The sequence below is a fragment of the Callorhinus ursinus genome, unplaced genomic scaffold (assembly GCF_003265705.2).
Source record: "Callorhinus ursinus isolate GAN/ISIS: 27379988/994484 unplaced genomic scaffold, GSC_fseal_2.0 scaffold20, whole genome shotgun sequence".
NCBI classification, from domain to species: Eukaryota; Metazoa; Chordata; class Mammalia; order Carnivora; family Otariidae; genus Callorhinus; species Callorhinus ursinus.
In genome coordinates, this window is record NW_027397082.1 from 23,545,591 (window position 1) to 23,567,306 (window position 21,716).

The 21,716-nt window shown below is 37.0% G+C and overlaps 1 protein-coding gene across 3 annotated transcripts in view; it reads left to right on the forward strand.

Moving 5' to 3' along the window:
- LOC112830854 (uncharacterized) overlaps window positions 1-21,716 on the forward strand; it is a 49,352-nt gene that overhangs the window by 24,299 nt on the left and 3,337 nt on the right. For all 3 annotated transcript variants that reach the window (XM_073904408.1, XM_073904406.1, XM_073904407.1), the window contains exons 4-7: window positions 37-160; window positions 6,092-6,152; window positions 6,260-6,306; window positions 6,712-6,787. In XM_073904408.1, the coding sequence (XP_073760509.1) occupies window positions 37-160; window positions 6,092-6,152; window positions 6,260-6,306; window positions 6,712-6,787 (308 nt within the window). The remainder of the gene's footprint in view (window positions 1-36; window positions 161-6,091; window positions 6,153-6,259; window positions 6,307-6,711; window positions 6,788-21,716) is intronic.

The following is a 21,716-nucleotide window of genomic DNA, read 5'->3' on the forward strand; positions in this document are numbered from 1 at the left end:
CTTATAATTGTTGTATTCTGTATCCTTTGTTTCTAGGATTTACCTAAAAGTATTCATTATAAAAAACTTTATACTGTTGGACTTGAAGTCCCTGACAATGCTACTATTCTGCAGTTCAAAAAGTGGGTCAGAAAATTCCTGTGGGAAAATGCAGAAAATGGTAATTAATAACCTTTAATGTAAACAAAATGTTTTTATTTAATTGACAAAGATTATTTTAATAGAAATTATTGTGGACCACTTAAAGATGATATACATATTTCGCTTAAATACTTCTAGTTAAAAGGACATTATCAAAGATTTCCCTTTAGATTGCAATGTATGCACGCCCCTCACTTAAAGAAAACTTGGTTTGGAGAAAGTAAAGCATACAGAAAAGGTACATTGGAGGATGATTCTTTGCTTTACAAATGGATTCCCTACAGCATTCCTTAAATGCTGACACTCTCAGGACAGATAAAAATATAACTCAGTATTTTAAAATTGACTTAGAAATAACTTTTCTTGAAAGACTATGTAGCAGAAAATGAGGTACATCTTAGTCTGTTTGGTGTACAGTTTGGCTTCATATAGAAAAGAAAGATAAAACTTAAAGTCTTTTGGAAAACTTTTAACTCCATGAATGTATTTTGGGGAATGTCTTCCCTAAATAAACAGAAGTATATGTAAACATGTGAACAAGAATGTTCACTGATATGTTTTTAATATTGAAATACTGGAAGACACCTAAAGGATCATTAACATGAAATTGATTAAATTATGGCATTTACATACACATAGAATAATAGGCAGTTGTTAAAAACCAAGTAAAAGAAAAATATTCAGTGATTTGGCAAAATGTTTGCGAGATATTTTTAAATGACAATGTCACTGTATAATTATATTTGTAAATAACATGAGCAAACGTATCCAAAAGGATAAACATCACAATGTTAATAGTGGCATCTGATGGTGATTTTTGTCTTCGTATTTATACTTCCTGTGTTTAAGGTGTTTTTTTATAATGGAAATGTATTTCATAGTTTTAAAAGGTTGCTTTAAAAAAACAAAGTGTTATCCAAGTGTTCTCAATGCTTAGTGGTCAAGGACTTACCTTTACCTCTGGTAGAGTCTTCCTCGTAGACTGGAAGACCTCAGAGGTGATCCGGCCACATGAGCATCTTCACGCTAGTGATTTCCTGTTTGTCTGGGTCATAAGAGCTACTAAACTTCAAAATTCATAAACTAGAGGGTACCTAGGATTAGTCTCAGTGGCTCATAGATGCTACTTATGGATAGCATGGCTATAGCGTAGATTTCTCTGATGACACCTACACTCTTCAGATTTCTCATTCTCTTACTCCCACTAGATCTGATTCTCTCTGGACTCCTTCCTTTCTCTCCCTGCCTATTAGTCCTTCTGGGTTTCTTTTATGTCCCTTACCCTGCCTGCCCCACTGGCTGATAAAATCAACTCTGTTTTCCCAACACTTTTAGTTTTCTTAACTTCTCTCTTCTCATTGTCCTTTCCTTGTACCTGAGCTAAGTAATTACAATAAATACCAATTTTCCTTTACTTTCCTGCATCAGTCTTCTGAATTAAGGAAATTTTTTACACCCGGAAATATAAAAAGGACAAGAAACCCATTTTGGGGGTAAATGAACAGAAAGAAAAGAATGAGGTTGGTATTGCCTACCTAGTTTCCTGGACTTAGGGAAGAGGCCTGCTTCTTCTTGGGAAGTGGCTTATTTCGGATGCGTTGCTCACGGCTCCCCTTGAACCAGCTGTACAGTAAGAGCCTGAGAAGTAGAACTGATTTCAGGGTTTCAGGCTGATGGGAATGGTTACAGTGCCAGCTGCACACAGCAGTCTTAATCTGAACCCACAGGTTCTACTTCTTACTGCGTCTGTCCCAACAAATCAAAAACAGCTTCATAAGCTTATTTTCCCCAAAGACTAGGCAGAGGGGAGAGGGGCTAATTGCTATTAGTTAAACTATTTATCTTAGGAAGACAGATTTAATGAATCTCTAGATACTACTCGGCAGTGTAAAGTTATATTTTAGTCTGTGGTACCAAAAGTTTGTGATGCTTTGGGTACTAGAACATTGATATGATCTTAAATTCTTGATTTTAAAAACCAAGTGGAGAAAAAAAATCTGTAAAAAGAAGATTTCATATATAGACTGAAAAGATACTATTAAATAACAAAAATTCAGCTGAGTAACTTAAAGATCAAATTGGCCTTATTCAATGATTCATGAAATGGGCAGCATCCCATCTAGCAAATAGAAAGGAGCTCCATCCAGAAAAGGAGAGGTTTTTAAATGCAGAGAGGAAATTATTAGCAAAGAACATATTGTTTTAGGTAAGGCCACCCTCCTATAGGGAACGCAAAGGGTCTATCAGATTATCTCCTGTGCTGCCCAGGAAATTCCAAGTTGACTGATGAAAAGTCACATTTCTTGGAGAAGCTGAAGCTGCACTTAGGCTAGGTATTAAATCTTGGTGAGGTTTAGCATAATGATTCCAGTTTGGGCTACTGTCTCCTTTTTAACAATACATATCCCTTTTTTATCTTTATTCCAAAAGTTAGTCACCAGTAGATCCTTAAGAAATATTTTCTAAATTCTAATGCAAAAATACTCAACCCTAGTTTAATTGAACAGTCTTTCCCTTCTCCGCATGTTAGAGAAAATACCTCCACAGTGTTGGCTGGGTGCCACCATGGGTCGATGGTTAAGGGTTTCAGCTGGGTTCTTACTGCTGCTTGGCAGTCCTCTCCCTGTCCCCAGCCAGCTCGCTCTTCTGTTTCTGAATCGTGCCTACATCACACTTCCTCAACTCAGGTGGCATATTTTCCCAATTCTCAGAGGTCCCTTTCTTACTCTCACCTGTATCTATACTCGCATATTCTTCCTTCTGCTTTCCTAGGAATAGCAGACCAGACCACTACCTCTCCTCCAATCCTGCCTTCTTCAGGACATTTTCTTCGTTTATTCTCAACTCTGTAATACCAACATGTGAACAAGCACGGGCCTCTCCTGTATCTTAAAATCATCCTCACTTCTCCATCTTGCAATCTTAATTCTTTCTTTCGTTCTCCATTTCATTCCTCTGCTGATTACACTTTTAGGAGAGTTGTCCCCACTCATTGTGTCCATTCCATTACTGTTCACTAAAGAGATTTTTATTGACTACCCATAATCTGATTTCTACAGCTCTCTAATTGTAGTTCAATTAGAAGATTGTAGAAATTCAATCTTCCATCCCTATCTTGCTTGAATCTCTGTAAGCTTAACTTCTGCTGTTCATTCCTTCCTTAAAATTTTCCTTTTGGCTTCTATGATACTGTTTTCCTCATTTTTTTTTCTATCTAAGTGTTTTTCAGTTTTCTAGCTAATAATTTCCTTTTTCAAGTTTTCTTTGCTAATAATCCACCTTCCCCCCCCACCACCACCACTTCCTCTCTGCCTTTTGTTCTACTCAAATCCTTGATGCCTACTGTTCTTAAGAATCTGTCCTGCTTTTGGCAACTGCAAAGCTGGGGAGATCCTGGATGTCAGATCGCATTGTCCTCCCAGTCCTTCCACTCCTTCCCCAATTCCCTCAATAAAATGGTTTGTTAAAAAAAAAAAAAAGAAGAAGAAGAAGCAGCCTTACTTCACTTTTCCTCATCTTCTCCTGTTTTCAACTTTGGCCCCCTAAATCTGTATCTCTAGCACAGACCTTTCTCCTGAGCTCCATGTCACTGTTCACATGCACCTTGTATCCACCAAGGGGTTCATCTGGCACCAATAAACTGAACACGTCAAAACTGAACTCTTAATCTTCCTTCTGCCCGTACCTCCCACATCTACTCTCACCCTCTCTGATCTGGGTTATTATGATGGCCTCTTGCATAGATTTCTTGCCTCTCCTCCCACCGTTCATTCCTCCAGACATCCATGAATTTATCTGTCTAAAATGCACATCTGGGGCACCTGGGTGGCTCAGTCGGTTAAGTGACTGCCTTCAGCTCGGGTCATGATCTTGGGGTCCTGGGATCGAGCCCCACGTCGGGCTCCCTGCTCAGCGGGCAGCCTGCTTCTCTCCCTCTGCAGCTTCCTCTCCTTGTGCTTTCTCTCTCTCTCTCTCTCAAATGAATAAATAAAAATAAAATAAAAGTAAAATGCACATCTGATTAGGTCATTTTCTTGCTTAAAATCCTTCAGTGGTATCCCATCTAATAAGCACCAGATTCCTTTTTTTTTTTTAATTTTTTTTTTTAAAGATTTTATTTATTTATTTGAGAGAGAGAGAATGAGAAATAGAGAGCACGAGAGGGAAGAGGGTCAGAGGGAGAAGCAGACTCCCTGCTGAGCAGGGAGCCCGATGTGGGACTCGATCCCGGGACTCCAGGATCATGACCTGAGCCAAAGGCAGTCGCTTAACCAACTGAGCCACCCAGGCGCCCACAGATTCCTTAACATGATTCTTCATGACCTGATTCTTGGCTTCCTTTCTAAAAACTTCTTTTTTATATAAGTTTATTTTTTTTTCGTAATCTCTGCACTCAACATGGCACTCAAACTCATGACTCTGAGATCCTAAGTTGCACAGTCACTGACTGAGCCAGTCAGTGCCCCTCTAAAAGCCTCCTACATTTTTTTCACGTGTGTCTCACATTATTTCCCACACAAGTGCTATCCTCCTAGCATTTGCACACTGAACTCTCTTAAAATGTTTTCCCATCTTGTTTTTGATGAACTTCCTCTCATTTCTCAAGATTATCTCAGTGTTTCTTTCAAACTACCTCTGAAACCTCCTCTGCCCCAGTGTAAATTTAAGGGCTGTTTCTTATGTACTCTCATAACACATTGGTGTGCATTCATCATGTATTATGATAAATGCTTTGTTTACTTATGGCTCTTCCCCTACTAGACTCTGAACTCTGAGGTGCCAGATAGATTCAGCTGGAATTACCTCAGCTATCGTTGCTCAAATGAAAACCTCACCCTTGTGTGAGTGTGTATGTGTGTGTTTGTGTGTGTGTGTGTGTGTGTGTGTAAAGCCATATGGAGATATTTGAAAAAAATATGTACATATCAGGAAAAGTGTTTCAGATAGTAATGATTCTTCTAATATAAAAAGGCCATCAATTAGTTCTGTTATTTTTACAAAAATGAATTCCATTTCATTCAGTCTACAAAATAATGAAAACAGGTTTCTAAAGTCTCTTATTGTAACTGATTCTAAATATGTTCACCCAGAAATTTATGGTATTTGAAAATAATTTAAAGACTTGGAAATGTGGGTTTTAACCCATTGTCAGTTGAAAACAATGTCCTAACACTAAATGAATGCTTCCTGAATCTTCCTTCACACATGGTCCTGAAGAGAGGTGGCAAATCAGCTCTTTTGAGAAGTTCTGGCAATTGACAGGATAGGAAAGGTGAATGTAAGGTAAATACAAGTGAAGAAAAAAACATCTAGAGCATGAATCTTACTGAAAAATTTCCTCAGAATTGATACCCAATTTGAATATGACTCTCAAAATCCATCTTCTCTAGGGAAGTACTCAATTTTTAACCTCACGATAGGGAAACTCTTTAAGATAGGTCATTTCCACCATGCAGAAAAAGGTTCCTGGCCCATCCACAAAGGTCAGTAGATTCATCTTACTTTTAATTCTTCAACTGTGGTTTCAAATAATGTGCCTTACAGGAGAAATGGTGTCAGGTATTTCTATTAATCAGAAAGTCTTAGTACATTTCATTGAATGCAGAGGCAATTAATTAAGATCAAAGAAGTAAGTTTAAAATTATTTCTTTCTGAATAATGTTTGAAACATATTATTCATGATCATGATATAAACTTTGTCCTTCATTTGATTATCCTTAAAAATTCACCTTTTAATACAACAGGGTCAACACAGAAAGCCTGTGTCTTTCCTGAATCTTTCATAGTGTCCCTTTAACATACTAGATTTAAATTTAATGACTAAGAATTCTACTAGTGGTAGAATTTTTATTTAAAATTATATTACAGATTGTTTATAAAACGTTATTTTATTATGCTTTTCTCATCTTAATTTTTTTCATACTTTTTAATGTTTCTTTACATTTTATAGATAAACTCATTGGAGTTCATTGTACCAATGGAATTAACAGAACAGGATATCTGATATGTAGGTAAGAATGATATAGGTGCTAAATTTTCAAGTCTGTCTTCTTGAGAAGAAAATTTTAAAATTCAGGTTTACTTATCCTGTAAAATTAAAATGATATTTTTAATTCAGGTACCTTATCGATGTTGAAGGCTGGGATCCAGATACAGCAATTCAAGGTATTTTTAGAAAGTTCAGCTAAAAGCAAGGACCAATGTTATGAAAATGTCTAGTGCCATGTAAATGAATATGAATTAAAATATGGATAATAATGATTTTTTCTTTTTTATTCTAGTTACTACCTTTCCGTTAATAGCTTTTCAACTTAATACACTTTAACTAGATTTTTCGTATAGCCATTTACTCCAAAAAAAGAAAAGAAAACATGGGAACATTAAAAATTAAGGTAGTAATGTTTTTATATTAAAATATCTATAACTTTTTAGGATCTCATCACGGCTACCATAATAAATCATTTTATTATATAATCTGTTAGTTGGTGAGCGAAATCCAAGGATCTTGTCACAAAATTTATCTCATTAATTTTATTTGATCAACATTAATCCTTCATTGATTATTCTTAGCTTTTGGTGAGGCCCGTGGTCATCGAATAGATGGATGTGTGTACTTAAAGGATCTCAAAACTCGACCCATGAGAAGGTAAATTTTAAACTGGACTGTGAGTTGTATCTTATCCAAGGATCTTATTCCTTTAGTAGATTTCTTTCTTATCCTTTGCAGGTTTCTTAAATTAAAACCTTTGTTACACTCTCATTGTAAAATATAAAAACCAAAAGAAACCTAATATGCATATCATTAGGACACTCTGCTGGCCATAACTGATTTTTGTGTTAAATATATTCAGAAGTTTTAAGAAACTATCCTAAAGAATATTAATCATAGTTAAAATCTACCATTGTTACCCTGTCAAAAAATTCAGACTTTGTCATCTCCTAAATTGAGCATCATAGGGCATGGAAGAAATTATTTTGAACTGAAAAAGCTTTAAGTATACAGGTATTACCAGTCAGTCACCTTTACCATATCAGAGGAGCCTTGAGATGCCTCTCCTAAAATGGTAGTCTTTGACTTGGCAATATAGTAGATATAGCTGGAGAATGTTTTAAAAAGACAGATTCCTAGGGCCCACCATATAAGCTACTAATTTAATAGGTTTAGTGTGGTGTTTAAGGAGAGAAGTTTCAGGAATTTGATTTTTAAAAGATTCTCATGATTGGGAGCCAATGTGCTAGACCATATACATTGACTAAGTAATTCATGGACTTCCAACCTTAGTAAACTGAAAAATGTACCCTTTAGTAAGTAAATGATTTGACTTCCTTGATAGAACTCTTGATCATCATCTATTATAATAGTTTGAGATTGCCTTTTAGAAATAGCAGCTCAGGGGCACGTGGGTCTGACTCTTAGTTTCAGCTGAGGTCGTGATCTCAGGGTCGTGAGATAGAGCCCCACGTGGGGCTCTGTGCTGAGTGTGGAGTCTGCTAAAGTTTCTCTCTCCCTCTTCCTCTGCCCCTCACTGCCTCACGTGCGCTCACACTCTCGCTCTCTCTCTCAAACAAATAAATAAAAAAAAAAAAATTCTATCTTAGAAAAAATAGAAAAAGCACAGTTTATTTTAATAGTAAATAGATAAAAGATGCATTTACTTCTTGAGGTCTATACTGATTCATGATACTAAGACTATGTATCATCATAGAGGAACATACTTTTCTTTGGTAAGAAATCCTTTGCCCACTTTATTTAAAAACTACCTCAAGCAGGACACCTAGGTGGTTCAGTTGATAAGCATCTGACTCTTGATCTCAGCTCAGGTCTTGATCGGGGTCGTGAGTTCAGGCCCCACATTGGGCAGAGCCTACTTAAAACAGACAGACAAAAAAACCCACATCAAGCAGGGGCACCTGAGTGGCTCAGTTGGTTAAGCGTCTGCCTTTGGCTCAAGTCATGATCTTGGGGTCCTGGATCGAGCCCTGAATCGGGCTCCCTGCTCAGCAGGGAGTCTGCTTCTCTCTCTTCCTCTGCCCCTTCCGCCCCTGCTCATGTTCTCTCTGTCTCTCTTTCTCTCAAATAAATTAAATCTTAAAAAAAACTACACCAAACAAGTTACCTAGACAAAAAATTTAAGATGGGCCAGGATACAACTTGCTTGTTTATTCACTTTGAGAGTGAAATTTAGTAATTCAACAAATATTCATCGAATATCTGATATATTCTAGGCACCATTCTGGATGCTGGGGACATAGCAGCAAACAGAACAGACTAAAATATAGAGCTTATATTCTAGTTGGAGGCAAACAATAAACAATTTAAATAAGTAAAATATGTAGCTTGTGATTCAGTGTTAATTACTATGGAAGAAAGTAAACCCGGAAAGGGGAATGGAGGATGTCAAGGTGATGGTAGGGAAGGTTGAGATTTAGAAGGATCACCAAGGAAAGCCTCACTAAAAAGGTGACATGTGACTAAAGCCCTGAAGGAAGAAAGGGAGCAATCCCTGTGATTAGGTTTAACTGTTGACCCTACCCAGCGTGGACCCTGTTGTCAGCCATCTTCAATGTCCTTACCAGGACCCTAAATTTGTTCATTCCACTGACTTTCCATTTGGCCAGTATGGTAATTCCCAATTTTGGGAATTTTCAACAGCTTCCCTTCCTGAGCTGATAAGTATCATAGTCAAACTATGTTAAGTTTAGCTATAAATTAAAATTATCTAACACTCCTTTACTGCTGATGTTTGTTAAACTAGGCAGATTAAAGAAAAGTAAGTGGAGAGAAAATGCAAAGGTAAGAAAATGGGCAGTTAGAGACCACTTGTTAAAGAAATTTGGCAAGAAATGGAAAGAGGATAAACATCCATAGGAAACTGTAGGATCTGTTTGCTCATTACTATGACCATACAACAAATGTGAGTGATACTCTGACTAACCATTCCAGAATTTAAGCAGTAATATAATATCTGCTATTCTGTGCTTTAAAGTCCTTTGCAGATTATCTGCAAATACGAGACTAAGCAACATTGCCATCTTATAAAAACCACCAACTGACCGTGACCTACTTCTCCAGAGCCTTGGCCCTTAAGATCCTAGAATAGCATACGTAAATTTAAGCCAGAGACTACTGGTAGCAAAAAAACAAGAGATGTAAAGCTGTGCCCAGACTGAACTGATGCAAGAGGAAGTTACTTTTGGAAAGACTTTGTAAGTTCTAAATTTGAAATAAAGACCCAAAGTCCCTTCCTATTTGTAGTTCCATCCCTCTCCTTAACCCAGCACTATAACTGTTCACATCCATATAAGGAGAAAGCAGTGTGGATTAGAGAGAATTTTTTTGGAGAGGTTTTGCTGCCACCTTTACCTTTTTCCTGAAAATTCTTTGATCTGATCATGCTTTGTAAGACTCTTGAAATTCATGTACCAAATAGGGAAAGTAGACATTATTTACTTATATCCTTGCCTTTAGAGACTAAATTCAGAGTCTGAAGGTAATTTCTTACAAAATTCCTATGAATAAATTCAGAGTCTGAAGATATTTCTTTTTTTTTTAAGATTTTATTTATTTATTTGATAGACACCGAGAGAGGGAAAATAAGCAGGGGGAGTGGGAGAGGCAGAAGCAGGCTTCCCGCTTGAGCAGGGAGCCCGATGTGGGGCTTGATCCCAGGACCCTGAGATCATGACCTGAGCAGAAGGCAGATGCTTAACAACTGAGCCACCCAGGCACCCCTGAAGATATTTCTTATGAATGAAGATGAAAGCAAAATCTGAAAGTTTTCTGCTTCCCTTTGAGCTAATTGCTAATTCTTTTTAAAAAATAGTCTCATTATGATTAGTCACTCGTAAAAAGAAGGTATTTCTCGTTCAACTTCTTTTAACTATCCAGAATTCAGCTGGTTCACAGAAAATTCTACCTACTACCCCCCCCAAAGGATTGTATTTATTGAGAACTTTAGACTTGGAGAAAGTAAAAACTTTCTTCCAAAGCTTTAGTAAAGTTTTTGTAGCCAACTAGATTACAGCTAAATACCTCCCTGCTGTGGGTGTGAGTGCTCACTTGATGTTTTTCTTATTAGATTCACAAACACCTAATCATTGTCTACTCCACCCTTCAAAACTTAAGCTTTGAATACTTCAGAAACTCTTCACAGGGCATCATGACTATGGGCTTATTATTTTTTCTTGCCTTTTCCATTTGGGTCTTTGCTTCAGTGTGAACCTGGCTTGGCCCTAAAGACTGTACATTCTCTAAAGGGCAGCAAACTGTTTCTTAAAGAGCCAGATAGTAAATACTGTAGGCTTGCAGGCCATGTCGTCTCTGTTACATATCTGCCACAGTAGCCTTAAAACAGCCATAGACAACATAAACAAATAGGCTGTGTTCAGTAAAACCTATTTACAAAAACAAATTGCTTAGCTTCCTAACCCCTGTTCTAAACTGTTCCCATTTGCTGTGGGTTAGTTTTATTTCCTTCCCTTGGTGCTGGAATAAAATACATCTGCACTTTGTCTTATTATAACATGAAGAATATGCTATACTGTTACTTTCTCCAGGTTACTATCCTGGTATCTACCTGAACCTTCTAGATGTCTTAAATACCTGGCTCACATTATCTTTTTTTTTTTTTTTTGAGTTGAGATTCATAAAACATGAAGTTAACCAATTTAAAGTGAATGATTGTGAGTGCCTGGGTGGCTCAGTTGGTTAAGCAACTGCCTTCGGCTCAGGTCATGATCTTGGAGTCCTGGGATCGAGTCCTGCATCAGGCTCCCTGCTCAGCGGGGAGTCTGCTTCTCCTTCTGACTCTCCCCCCTTTCATGCTCTCTCTCTCTCTATCTCATTCTCTCTCTCAAATAAATAAATAAAATCTTTAAAAAAATAAATAAAAAAAATAAAGTGAATGATTGCATGGTGTTTAGTACTTTTACAGTGTTGTGTGACCACCACCTTTATTGAATGAAAAACATTTTCATCACCCCAAAAGAAACCCCATATCCATAAAGCATCTGCTTACCATTAACCCCTTTCCCCAACTCCTGACAGCTACTGATCTGTGTTCTGTCCCTATGGGTTTACCTATTGATAATTCCTGTAAATGGAGTCACACAATAGACTAGCTTCTTTCACTTAGCATCATGTTTTTAAGATTCATCTATGTATAGCATATATCGGCACTTCATTTCGTGTTATGGCTGAGTAATGTTCCATTGTATATGCACTACAATCTGTTTATTCATCTGTTGATGGACATTTGGGCTATTTCCTCCTTTTAAACCTCACTTTTTATTTATTTTTTGTGATAATTATTTTTTTGTTTAAATTCAATTAATTAACATATAATGTATTGTTAGTTTTAGAGGTAGAGGTCAGTGATCCGTCAGTCTTATATAATACCCAGTGTTCATTCCATCACGTGCCCTCCTAAATGTCCATCACCCAGTTTACCCCATCTGTTTCCACCTTTTTGCTATTGTGAATAGTGCTACTATGAATATATGTGTATATGTATTTATTTGAGTACCTGTCTTCAATTTTTGGATCAATGGGTATGAGAGAACAGTGATTCTCAAATATGGCTATTTGGGGTTACTTGAGGGCTTGTTAAATGTAGACTTCTTTAGCTCACCTATACCTAGTGAATCAGAATGTCTGAAGAAGGGCCTAGGAATTTTTTATGTTTTTTTAATGCATTCAGAATGATTTCTGTTGCCAGTAGGTCACATTTGAGAATCACTATAATAACAAGCTTAGGTTTCAGAATTGAAATTAATAGGCCAAATTGCTGAGCTAAAACCAATATGATGAGATTTATGGAGAAATAGGTATAATCCTACAATTGTTGATTTTTTTTAAATTGCACTGACAAGATGTGGAGGCCTTAGTAGTTCAGATGATAAAAACAGGAATTTTACTTGATGTAGTATGATGCAGCTGATTAAAAAGCTAATGTACTTTAAAGGTTGGCATTTAAAGTTTCAGATTGAGGTCAAAGGAGATAGTAGTTTTACTATACATATGGTTCTGCCACATTTCAAGTATTGAGTTCAGTTCTATAGATCACAATTTTAAATCACTGAGAAACCAAGGTGAGTGATAACTGGGTCTCGGGTCTCGTATCACATAGCACTGGGGCAGTTGAGTTCTCTCAGCACTTTGGTTTTTGACCTCCACAAAGAGAGAAATTAGTAATAGATTTTTCAGGTGCCCTTTGGCTCCCAAATGCAATGAACAAAATTTTCACTGACCCTGGTTATTGCTTTTATAGAAATGAATTCCCAGCGTACAAGAAGGGAGTGTGGGAAGTGTTAAATGGGACATAAACACATCAGGTGTTTGTTTTTCGAAGCACACAAATAGAGATGTAGCTCCAGAGCCTAAAATTAGAGCCAACGGCAACAAGACTTTAACAATTTATAAAATTTAATATTTATATAATATTTTTCCAACTTTATTGAGCAATAATTTTCAAATACTTGTATATAGTTAAAGTGTACAGCCTGGTGATTTGATATATGTATATATTGTGGAATGATTACTAAGAACAAAACAACACATCCACCACCTCACTTAACTCTTTTTTTGTGGTAAGAATGCTTAAGATCTACTCTCAGCATCTTTTAAGTTTACAATACCATATTGTTAACTATATTCATCATGCTGTACATTAAATCTTGGAACTTATGCTTCTTATAACTGACAGTTTGTACCCTTTGAACTGCATTTTCCCTGTTTCCTCTGCCACTCTCCGCCCTGGCAACCACAATTCTATTCTTTGAAATGAGCTGGGGTTTTTTGTTTTTTGGGCTATTTTTAGATTCCACAGAAAGTATTTTTCTTTTTCTGTGGCTTATCTCAGTTGGCATAATGCCCTTCAGATTCATCCATGTTGTTGCAAATAGCAAGATTTCTTTCTTATGGCTGATATTCCTGTGTGTGTGTATTTGCCAGCTTTTCTTTGTATTCATACATTGAAAGACTTAGGTTGTTTTCATATCTTGGCTATTGTGAATAATGCTGCAGTGAACATGGGGTGCAGAGATCTCTTCAAAATGATGATTTCAATTCCTTTGGATAAACTCCGAGGAGTAGGGTTGCTGGATTAGATGGTAGTTCTATTTTTAATTATTCCAGGAACCACAACACTGTTTTCCGTAATGGTTGTACCAATTTACATTCCCACCATAGTGCACAAACAACTACATAGACGAGGTTTACTGGGGTTCTGCTGCTCTCCTTTTCCCTCGTGGGGTGAAATCCCTCCAAAGGGATCCCTCCTGGCACCGAGCTGCTCTGAAATGGGGGATGGGGTGATGCAGGTAAAATGCTTTCTAGGCTTTTCTATGTGGCCATCCTTGGTTTTCTGAGCTCCACAAGGTTTGTACTGCTTCCTCGATGTAGTCCAGAGCTTTCTCAGGCCATTTTTATCAGTTTGTAGTTAGTTATTTTGTTGTTTTGGGGAGAGATGACCATTGGCACCTCCTAGCCCTCCATCTTGCTCACGTAACACCTCTATACAATATTAATTTTAAGGGATGAAAGACTGTTTCCAGCTTAGATGTTTATAATACAATTTGTATGTGTGCTATTATAAAGGGATTTTTATGTAAAACTGGACATAGTAGTCACCATACTTAAATCCAGTATTTACTTTTGCCAAGTATTTCTTACTGAACTATTTATATTTAAGAATTTATAAGAGGGGTGCCTGGGTGGCTCAGTAGGTTAGGTATTGTACTCTAAGAGTTTAATTGTGCTTCTGATTATTGAAAGATAAAAGTAGGGGCGCCTGGGTGGCTCAGTTAGCTAAGTGTCTGCCTTCAGCTCAGGTCATGATCCCAGGGTCCAGGGTTTGAGCCCCGCATCAGGTCCCCCTGCTCAGTGGGGAGCCTGCTTCTCCCTCTGCCTCTCCCCCTGCTTGTGCTCTTTCTCTGTCAAATAAATAAATAAAATCTTTTTTAAAAATTCAAAAAAGATAAAAGTAAAACAAAAGGCTATTAAAAGAGAGGAAATTTTATTAGCCAATTTGTAAAGTAGGAGAGTTCTTAGACCCAAGATTTCGGAGCAGGATAAAAATGATAGCACCAGACCTTCTGTTTGCAGCCATGATAGAGTAACAGGAACCAGATTTACTCTCCCACCTAACTAACAGTTAAATAACTAAACAACTTAAAAAGCAGAGAAAATATATGAAAAGACAATTTTTAAGAAGTTGGATATCAGGCATAAAGGACAGTTATCTCTGAGAAATGGCAAACCGTGGACATAGATGACCTAGGATTGTTCCAGTTTACTGCCTTAGAGCTTCCAGGCCATGGCACAGGAAAGGGGGAGTCATGGCAGAGCCAGACAGTTGCCCTAAGTTCAGGAGACAGAATGATCGGAGAGACCAGCGCAGCTATGCTGGAGAGCAGAGAGCTACACAGAGAATTCTCTAGATCAGCAGAGAGGTGCCTGCATGGATGGAGACTACCTGAGGCCAGGGTAAGAACTAATGGAAGGTTAGAGGGAATGGTTTTCACACAGAGCCAGGAGTAGTGCTTTTTCCCACCAGCCAGACTGGAAAGCGGCCTAGTCGATAGAATACAGGTTACTACTCAAGAGGGTCTTGTCTCACTAATGGGGAATAGTTAGCCCTAGACTGCACACTACTCTTAGTTTATCTAATAATTCTTAAAAGCAACATGTAAAAGGATCAAAATATTTCCAAGTAATTTATCTGCCTCCTAAAACAAAGCTCAAGAATATTTGTATCAGTACCAAAATATACAGCACCATGAATTTGGGTTATTTTCCTCCTAATTTTTCTCAGTTCCTGTTGTGAAAATGTGGGAGGTTGCAGAGTATAATGAAAAAAATATTAGATTGAAAGTCAGGAGAGCTGAGTTCTTGTCTAGTTCTGCCACTAACTTGTCATGTGACCTTGGTCGTCTTCCTTTTTCCTGGCAGTTACCTCGGGGGTAAACTGAAGGATTTGGATCAAACTCTGAAGCTCCCTTAAATGCTTAAATTCTGTTGTCTTCAGGCCTTCTATATTTGCTCAGAGGAACCAAGAACATTAAATGCAGAAAACATTACTTGATTCTACTTAGTTTAGCAGTTTGTTTTACTGTCTGTTCTTATTGGACATGAGGGATTTTCTGATTTTATTTATTATAAAAAATGTAAGTAATTTAGAGTGATTTTGAAATTTTATATTTTCAAATAATTTTAGTTATTTAATGGACAAACCAAATTACGCATAAAACATTTTAACAACTTTATTGAGGCGTATTTTATATATCATATAATTTACCCATTTCAAAGGTACAATTCAATGATTTTTGGTAAATTTACCAAGTTGTGTATCCATCACTGTATATTAACTTTAAACCACTTCTATCATCCATAAAATCCTTCATATTTATTGATTGTTAATCCCCATTCCCCCACCCCAGGCAACCGCTAATCTCCTTTTCATCTCTATATATTTACCTTTTCTGGACATTTCATATAAACAGAATCGCATAATATGTAGTCTCTTGTGTTTGACTTCTTCATTTAGCATAATGTTTTTGAGGTTCGCCCATGCCATAGCATATATCAGTAGTTGGTTCTTTTTTATTGCTGGATAATATTCCACTATGTTCGTATACCACATTTTGTCTGTCCATTATCAGTTAATGGACATTTAAGTTGTTTCCAGTTTTTGGCTTTTGTCAGTAGTGCGGCTAATAAGAACATTCATGTGAAGGTCTTTGTGTGGGTATGTGTTTTCATTTCTCATGGATTGATATCTAGGGAGGGGATTGCTGGGCTATGTGGTAGACTTCTGCTTAATTTTTTTCCAGCTTTATTGAGATAGAGTTGACATATAACATTGCATAAGTTTAAGGTGTACCATGTGATAATTGGATACACATATATGTTGTGGAATAATAACGACCACAATAAGGTTGGTTAATACCTCGATCACCTCACATAATTACCATTTTTTTTGTGGTGAGAACATTTAAGATCTACTCTCTTAGCAACTTTCAAGTAGTATATAATATAGGATTGTTAACTATGGTCATATTACTGTGCATTGGATCTCCAGAACTTCTTCATTTTATAAGTTTGTACCCTCTGACCCACATCTCCCCATCTACCCACTCCACTACCCAGCTGCTGGCAATGACCATTATACTGTCTTTCTATGAATTAGGCTTTTTTAGATTCCACATATAAGTGAGATCATACACGTCTTTGTCTGACTTATTTCACTTAGTATAATGCCCTTAAGATCTGTTTTGCCACAAATGACATGATCATGCTTAACTTTTTAAGAAACTGCTCAACTGTTTTCCCAAATAAGGATTCCTGTTACTCTACTTTCTTGCCAGTACTTATTGTCTATCTTTTTTATTTATTGTTTTAGTGGGTGAGAAATGGTATCTCATTGTGGTTTTAATTTACATTTCCTTTTTTTTTTAAAGATTTTATTTATTTATTTGACAGAGAGAAAGTGGGAGCACAAGCAGCGAGAGTAGGAGCGGGAGAAGCAGTCCCCCGCTGAGTAGGCAGCCCGACGCAGGACTCTGATCCCAGGACCTCAGGATCATGACCTGAGCCGAAGGCAGACACTTAGCCCACTGAGCCACCCAGGCGCCCCTAATATACATTTCCCAGTGATTAATAGACATAATACATTTTGTGTTCCTAAATTAAGAGTGGCTTTCTGTTTGTTTTACCTCATTCAGATTGCTTTCTTATGATAGGGTTTATGTTTATCAGCAATAGAGTCTAATTGTCACTCTCATACATGACTTACTACCCCCTTCTCTTTTTAATAGTCTCTACCTCATTCTTAGAAAAAAAGTTTCCTTTTTTTTAAACTTCCATCTTTACAGAATATGATTCCTCTAACTGTAGGATCTCATTGTCACCATCCCTTTCCCCTCTCATATCTTAAACCTCCCTTGTCACTTTTCTCTTGCTTTCAAACATACTAGATTGAGTGCAGTCCCTATTAAAATTTCAATGGCATTTTTCACAGAAATAGAAAAAAATAGTGCTAAAATTTATATGGCACCATAAAAGACCTCAAATAGTCAAAGCTGTTCTGCGAAAGAAGAATAAAGTCAGAGTCACTGCACTTCCTGATTTCAAATTGTATTACAAAGCTACTGTAATTAAAGCAATATGGTGCTGGCATAAAGGCAAACATATAAACCAATGGAACAGAATAGAGAACGCAGAAACTCCTGCATATACAGTGAACTAATTTTTGACAAGGGTGTCAAGAATACACAATGAGGAAAGGATAGTCTCTTTAATAAATGGTGCTGGGAAAATGGGTGTCCACATGCAAAAGAATGAAAGTAGACCCCTGTCTTACACCACTCACAAAAATGAACTCAAAATAGATTGAAGACTTAAATATAAGTCACTAAATCATAAAATTCCTGGAAGAAGACATAGGGGAAAAGCTCCTTGACATTAGTCTTGGCAGTGATTTCTTTGATAAGGCACCAAGAGCTCAGGCAACAAAAGCAAAAAACAAGTGGGACTATATCAAACTAAAAAGATTCTGCACAGTAAAGGAAATAATAAATTGAAAAGGCAATTTAAGAATAGGAGAAAATATTTGCAAGCTCAGTAGCAAAAAAAAAAAAAAAATCTTTAATGGGCAAAGGACCTGAATAGAATTTCTCTAAAGAAGACACATAAATGGGCCATTAGGTATATGAAAAGATGCTTGATGTCAATAATCATCAGAGAAATGCAAATTAAACAACAATTAGATATTATCTCACACCTGTTAGGATGGCCATTATTAAAAAAAAAAATAACTCAGGATATGGAGAAAAGGGAACCCTTGTACACTGTTGGTTAGAATGTAAATGGGCACAGTCATTATGGAAAACAGTATGGAAGTTCTTCAAAAAATTAAGAATAGGGGGTGCTTGGCTGCCTCAGTTGGTAGAGCATTGCAGCTCTTGATCTCAGGAGTTATGAGTTTGGGCCCCACATCGGGCACACAGATTACTTTAAAAAATTAAAAATAGAACTACCCATATGACCCAGCAATCCCACCTCTGGGTATTGAAAATCAGGAATTGAAATCAGGATCTGGAAGAGGTACCTGCACTCCTATGTTCAGTGAAGCATTATTCCCAATAGCTCAGATATGGAAACAACCTAAATGTCCATCAACAGATAAATAGACAAAGAAAATGCAGTACATACACACAATGGAATATTATTCAGCCTTAAAAAAAAAATCTGCCATTAACAGTAACATAGATGGACCTGGAGCACATTATGTTAAGTGAAATAAGCCAGACACACAAAGACAAATGCTGGTGGTCTCACTTAAATGTGTAATCTAAAATAGACTCATAGAAGCGGGGTGTAGAAATGGAATATTATGCAGCCATCAAAAGGAATGAGATCTTGCCATTTGCAACGACGTGGATGGAACTGGAGGGTGTTATGCTGAGTGAAATAAGTCAATCAGAGAAAGACATGTATCACATGACCTCACTGATATGAGGAATTCTTAATCTCAGGAAACAAACTGAGTGTTACTGGAGTGGTTGGGGGTGGGAGGGATGGGATGGCTGGGTGATAGACATTGGGGAGGGTATGTGCTACGGTGAGCGCTGTGAATTGTGCAAGACTGTTGAATCACAGATCTGTACTTCTGAAACAAATAACGCAACATATTTTAAGAAAAAAGGAAAAGAAGAAGATAACAGGAGAGGAAGAAAAGGGGAGTATGTCAGAGGGGGAGACGAACCATGAGAGATGATGGACTCTGAAAAACTGAGGGTTCTAGAAGGTAGGGGGGTGGGGGGATGGGTTAGCCTGGTGATGGGTATTGAGGAGGGCACGTTTTGCATGGTGCACTGGGTGTTATGAACAAACAATGAATCATGGAACACTGCATCAAAAACTAATGATGTAATATATGGTGATTAACATAACAATAAAAAAAATTAAAAAAAAAGCGGGGTGTAGAATGGTCATGAGGGACTGAGTGGGGGGCAGGGGAATAGGGAGTTGTCAGTCAAGGGGTACAAAGTTTCAGTTATGTAAGATGAGTAATTTCTAGAGATATATGGCATAGTGACTATAGATAACCATAACGCACTGTATACTTGAAATTCTTAACACATACACACGTGCACACATTATGTGAAAGTGATGCATGTGTTAATTGGCTTAATTATAACAATTATTTCACAGTGTATATGTATACCACATCATCACATTTTATACCTTAGGTATACAGAATTTTAAAAATACCTAGAAGCGTTCTATTGTTTTCTACATCTTGTACAAACTACCATTCCCTTCTTTTGATCCATTATCCAATTTTTAAAACACTTGTCTGGGATCACTGCCTCCATTTCTTTACCTTCTTATTCTCTGCTTAAATGTATCCAGTTTGTTTTTACCACTTAAAATTTCCTTCTCAGAGATCAACAACAACCTAGCCACCTCCTACAGCTTTTCTTTGCAACATCTGGCATCATTAACCACTCTCTACATATACTTTAAATGTTTTATTTTGGACAAAATACTATCCAAGTTTGCCTCTTAATATTCTCATAGCTCCATTCACCTTAGTTGTCTCCTCTTCTTCCTTCCTGTTGTAGATGTTTGATAAGACTGTCTTTTGTCTCTGGCTTTTATTCCTGTACTCCATTTTCTTGTCATTTCAGCTCTTATTTTTACCATGTGACCCCCCCAAATCTTTCTCACACCTGAACTTCATACAAAATCTCACACTTCTGTAGGGAACATTTTCTTTTCAAATCATAGGTGTTTGGGAAAGTTTATATAATAGCTTATAAAAAGAATGGCTTTTATATTTGTTTTTTAAATACAACATTTGTTTTATAATGCACTAAAGCATTATCTTCTTTCAGAGTTTAAGAGGCTAAATAAAATTTAACCAAAAACTGAATTTGGCCTGAGAGCTAGGGATTTCCTTCTTAGTATTTACTCAAGTACTCTGGGAGGAAACCTTACTGGTTATTCATTTCTTATTTCTTACAGGAGCTATTCAATTAAGTTTTCTCTCTCGTGTTTTTCTTCCATTTGAAATCTTTTCCTTGTGCTTTTTATAGCCTTTACCTGAGGAAATGTTATTCCCAATAGATAATGTATGTACCATAACAACGCTAGTATCCTTTTTACTAGAATTTAGGAAAATAATTTTTGAACTCAATATTAATATCCTCCTAAGGTAGTGATTGTCATTTATAGACACTAAGATATAACTCTTCTTTGCCTTCTTCTCTGGCCTTTATCCCTGAGAAGATTGCCTTTATAGCATGTTCAGATGTCATTTTTCTACTTTTTGAAACTAAACAACATGGTAACAATACAAAAATCTTAAGTGTCTTTTAACATAAATTCAGGGAGGCATTCCTAAAGAATACCTCCCATTTAATTTTAATCTTCTCCAATAAAGATACAGTATTCATTCAACATCTCTGATATACTGCTCAGGAATTCTGTTAAGCATTTCTATATGCCAGGCATAGTGCTAAACAGCTGTAAAGGCTGGGAAGAGTGGTGAGTAAAGCCCTCATATATACAAAGGGTTAGGTGTTACGATACAGAACACACTACCCATCCTTTTCCATTCCACAAGTATTTATGGAGTACCTACTGTGTCCTGGCACTCTGCTTGGCTCTGAGAAGTCAACAGTGAATAAGACAGACTCTTTCTCTTTCCTCATGAAGCTTCTAAGTCTCTGTGCAGTCTCACAAGGCCATATGTGAGGGAATTTTGCACTGCTATTTTCTCTACTTGGAATGCTCTATCTTTGCATGCTGACTTCTTTGTTCAAATGTCACCATGTCGGAGAGTCAGCTTTTCCTGTCTTATTTAATATTGTCCCTCTTTCCCAGTCACTGTCTATTATACTACCTTGGAGTTCCTACAAAGCACTTATTACTATCAGAAATGATATCATTTATGTACTTGTTTATGGTCTGCCTCTCCTTTGAGAGCAGGGACTTGCCTGATTTGATCATTACCATACCTCTAAGTGTTTGAACGGTGCCTGGCACATTTTGGGCACCTCACAAATATTTGCTGAATGGAAGAGTCAGTGACTGGATGCATGGTACTGGAGAAAGGCATTAACAAATAAGGTAATTTCAGATAGTGAAAGTGTGGGTAATCAGAGGAGGTATACGGAAGGGGAGAGTTAGGGAAGTCTGATGTCTAGTACTTTAGTACCCCTGACCTTATTCCCACACCCCCTTTATCTCTTCCGTTAACCCTTCCTCACAGTGCGTATGCCGGAAGCCCTTAATTTTTATGATCTCTTGGCCACAGGAGATACTGTTTACATCCTCAAAGTTCAAAAATCCTAACATCCTAAAATTTTGCTTGACTGATGACCTCTAACCTCATCGTTCTTAAGCTTTATTCTTTTCACTAAGGCAAAATGGCAAAATATCCACAGATTTTTCCAAGATGCAAATGGTGTGCAGATACGCTTTTTTTCTGCCTTATTTTGTGCTTAACTTATGTGTCAAAAAGCATATGACCTTGTTTCTGATAGAATTTAAAATTTTTTTATTGATA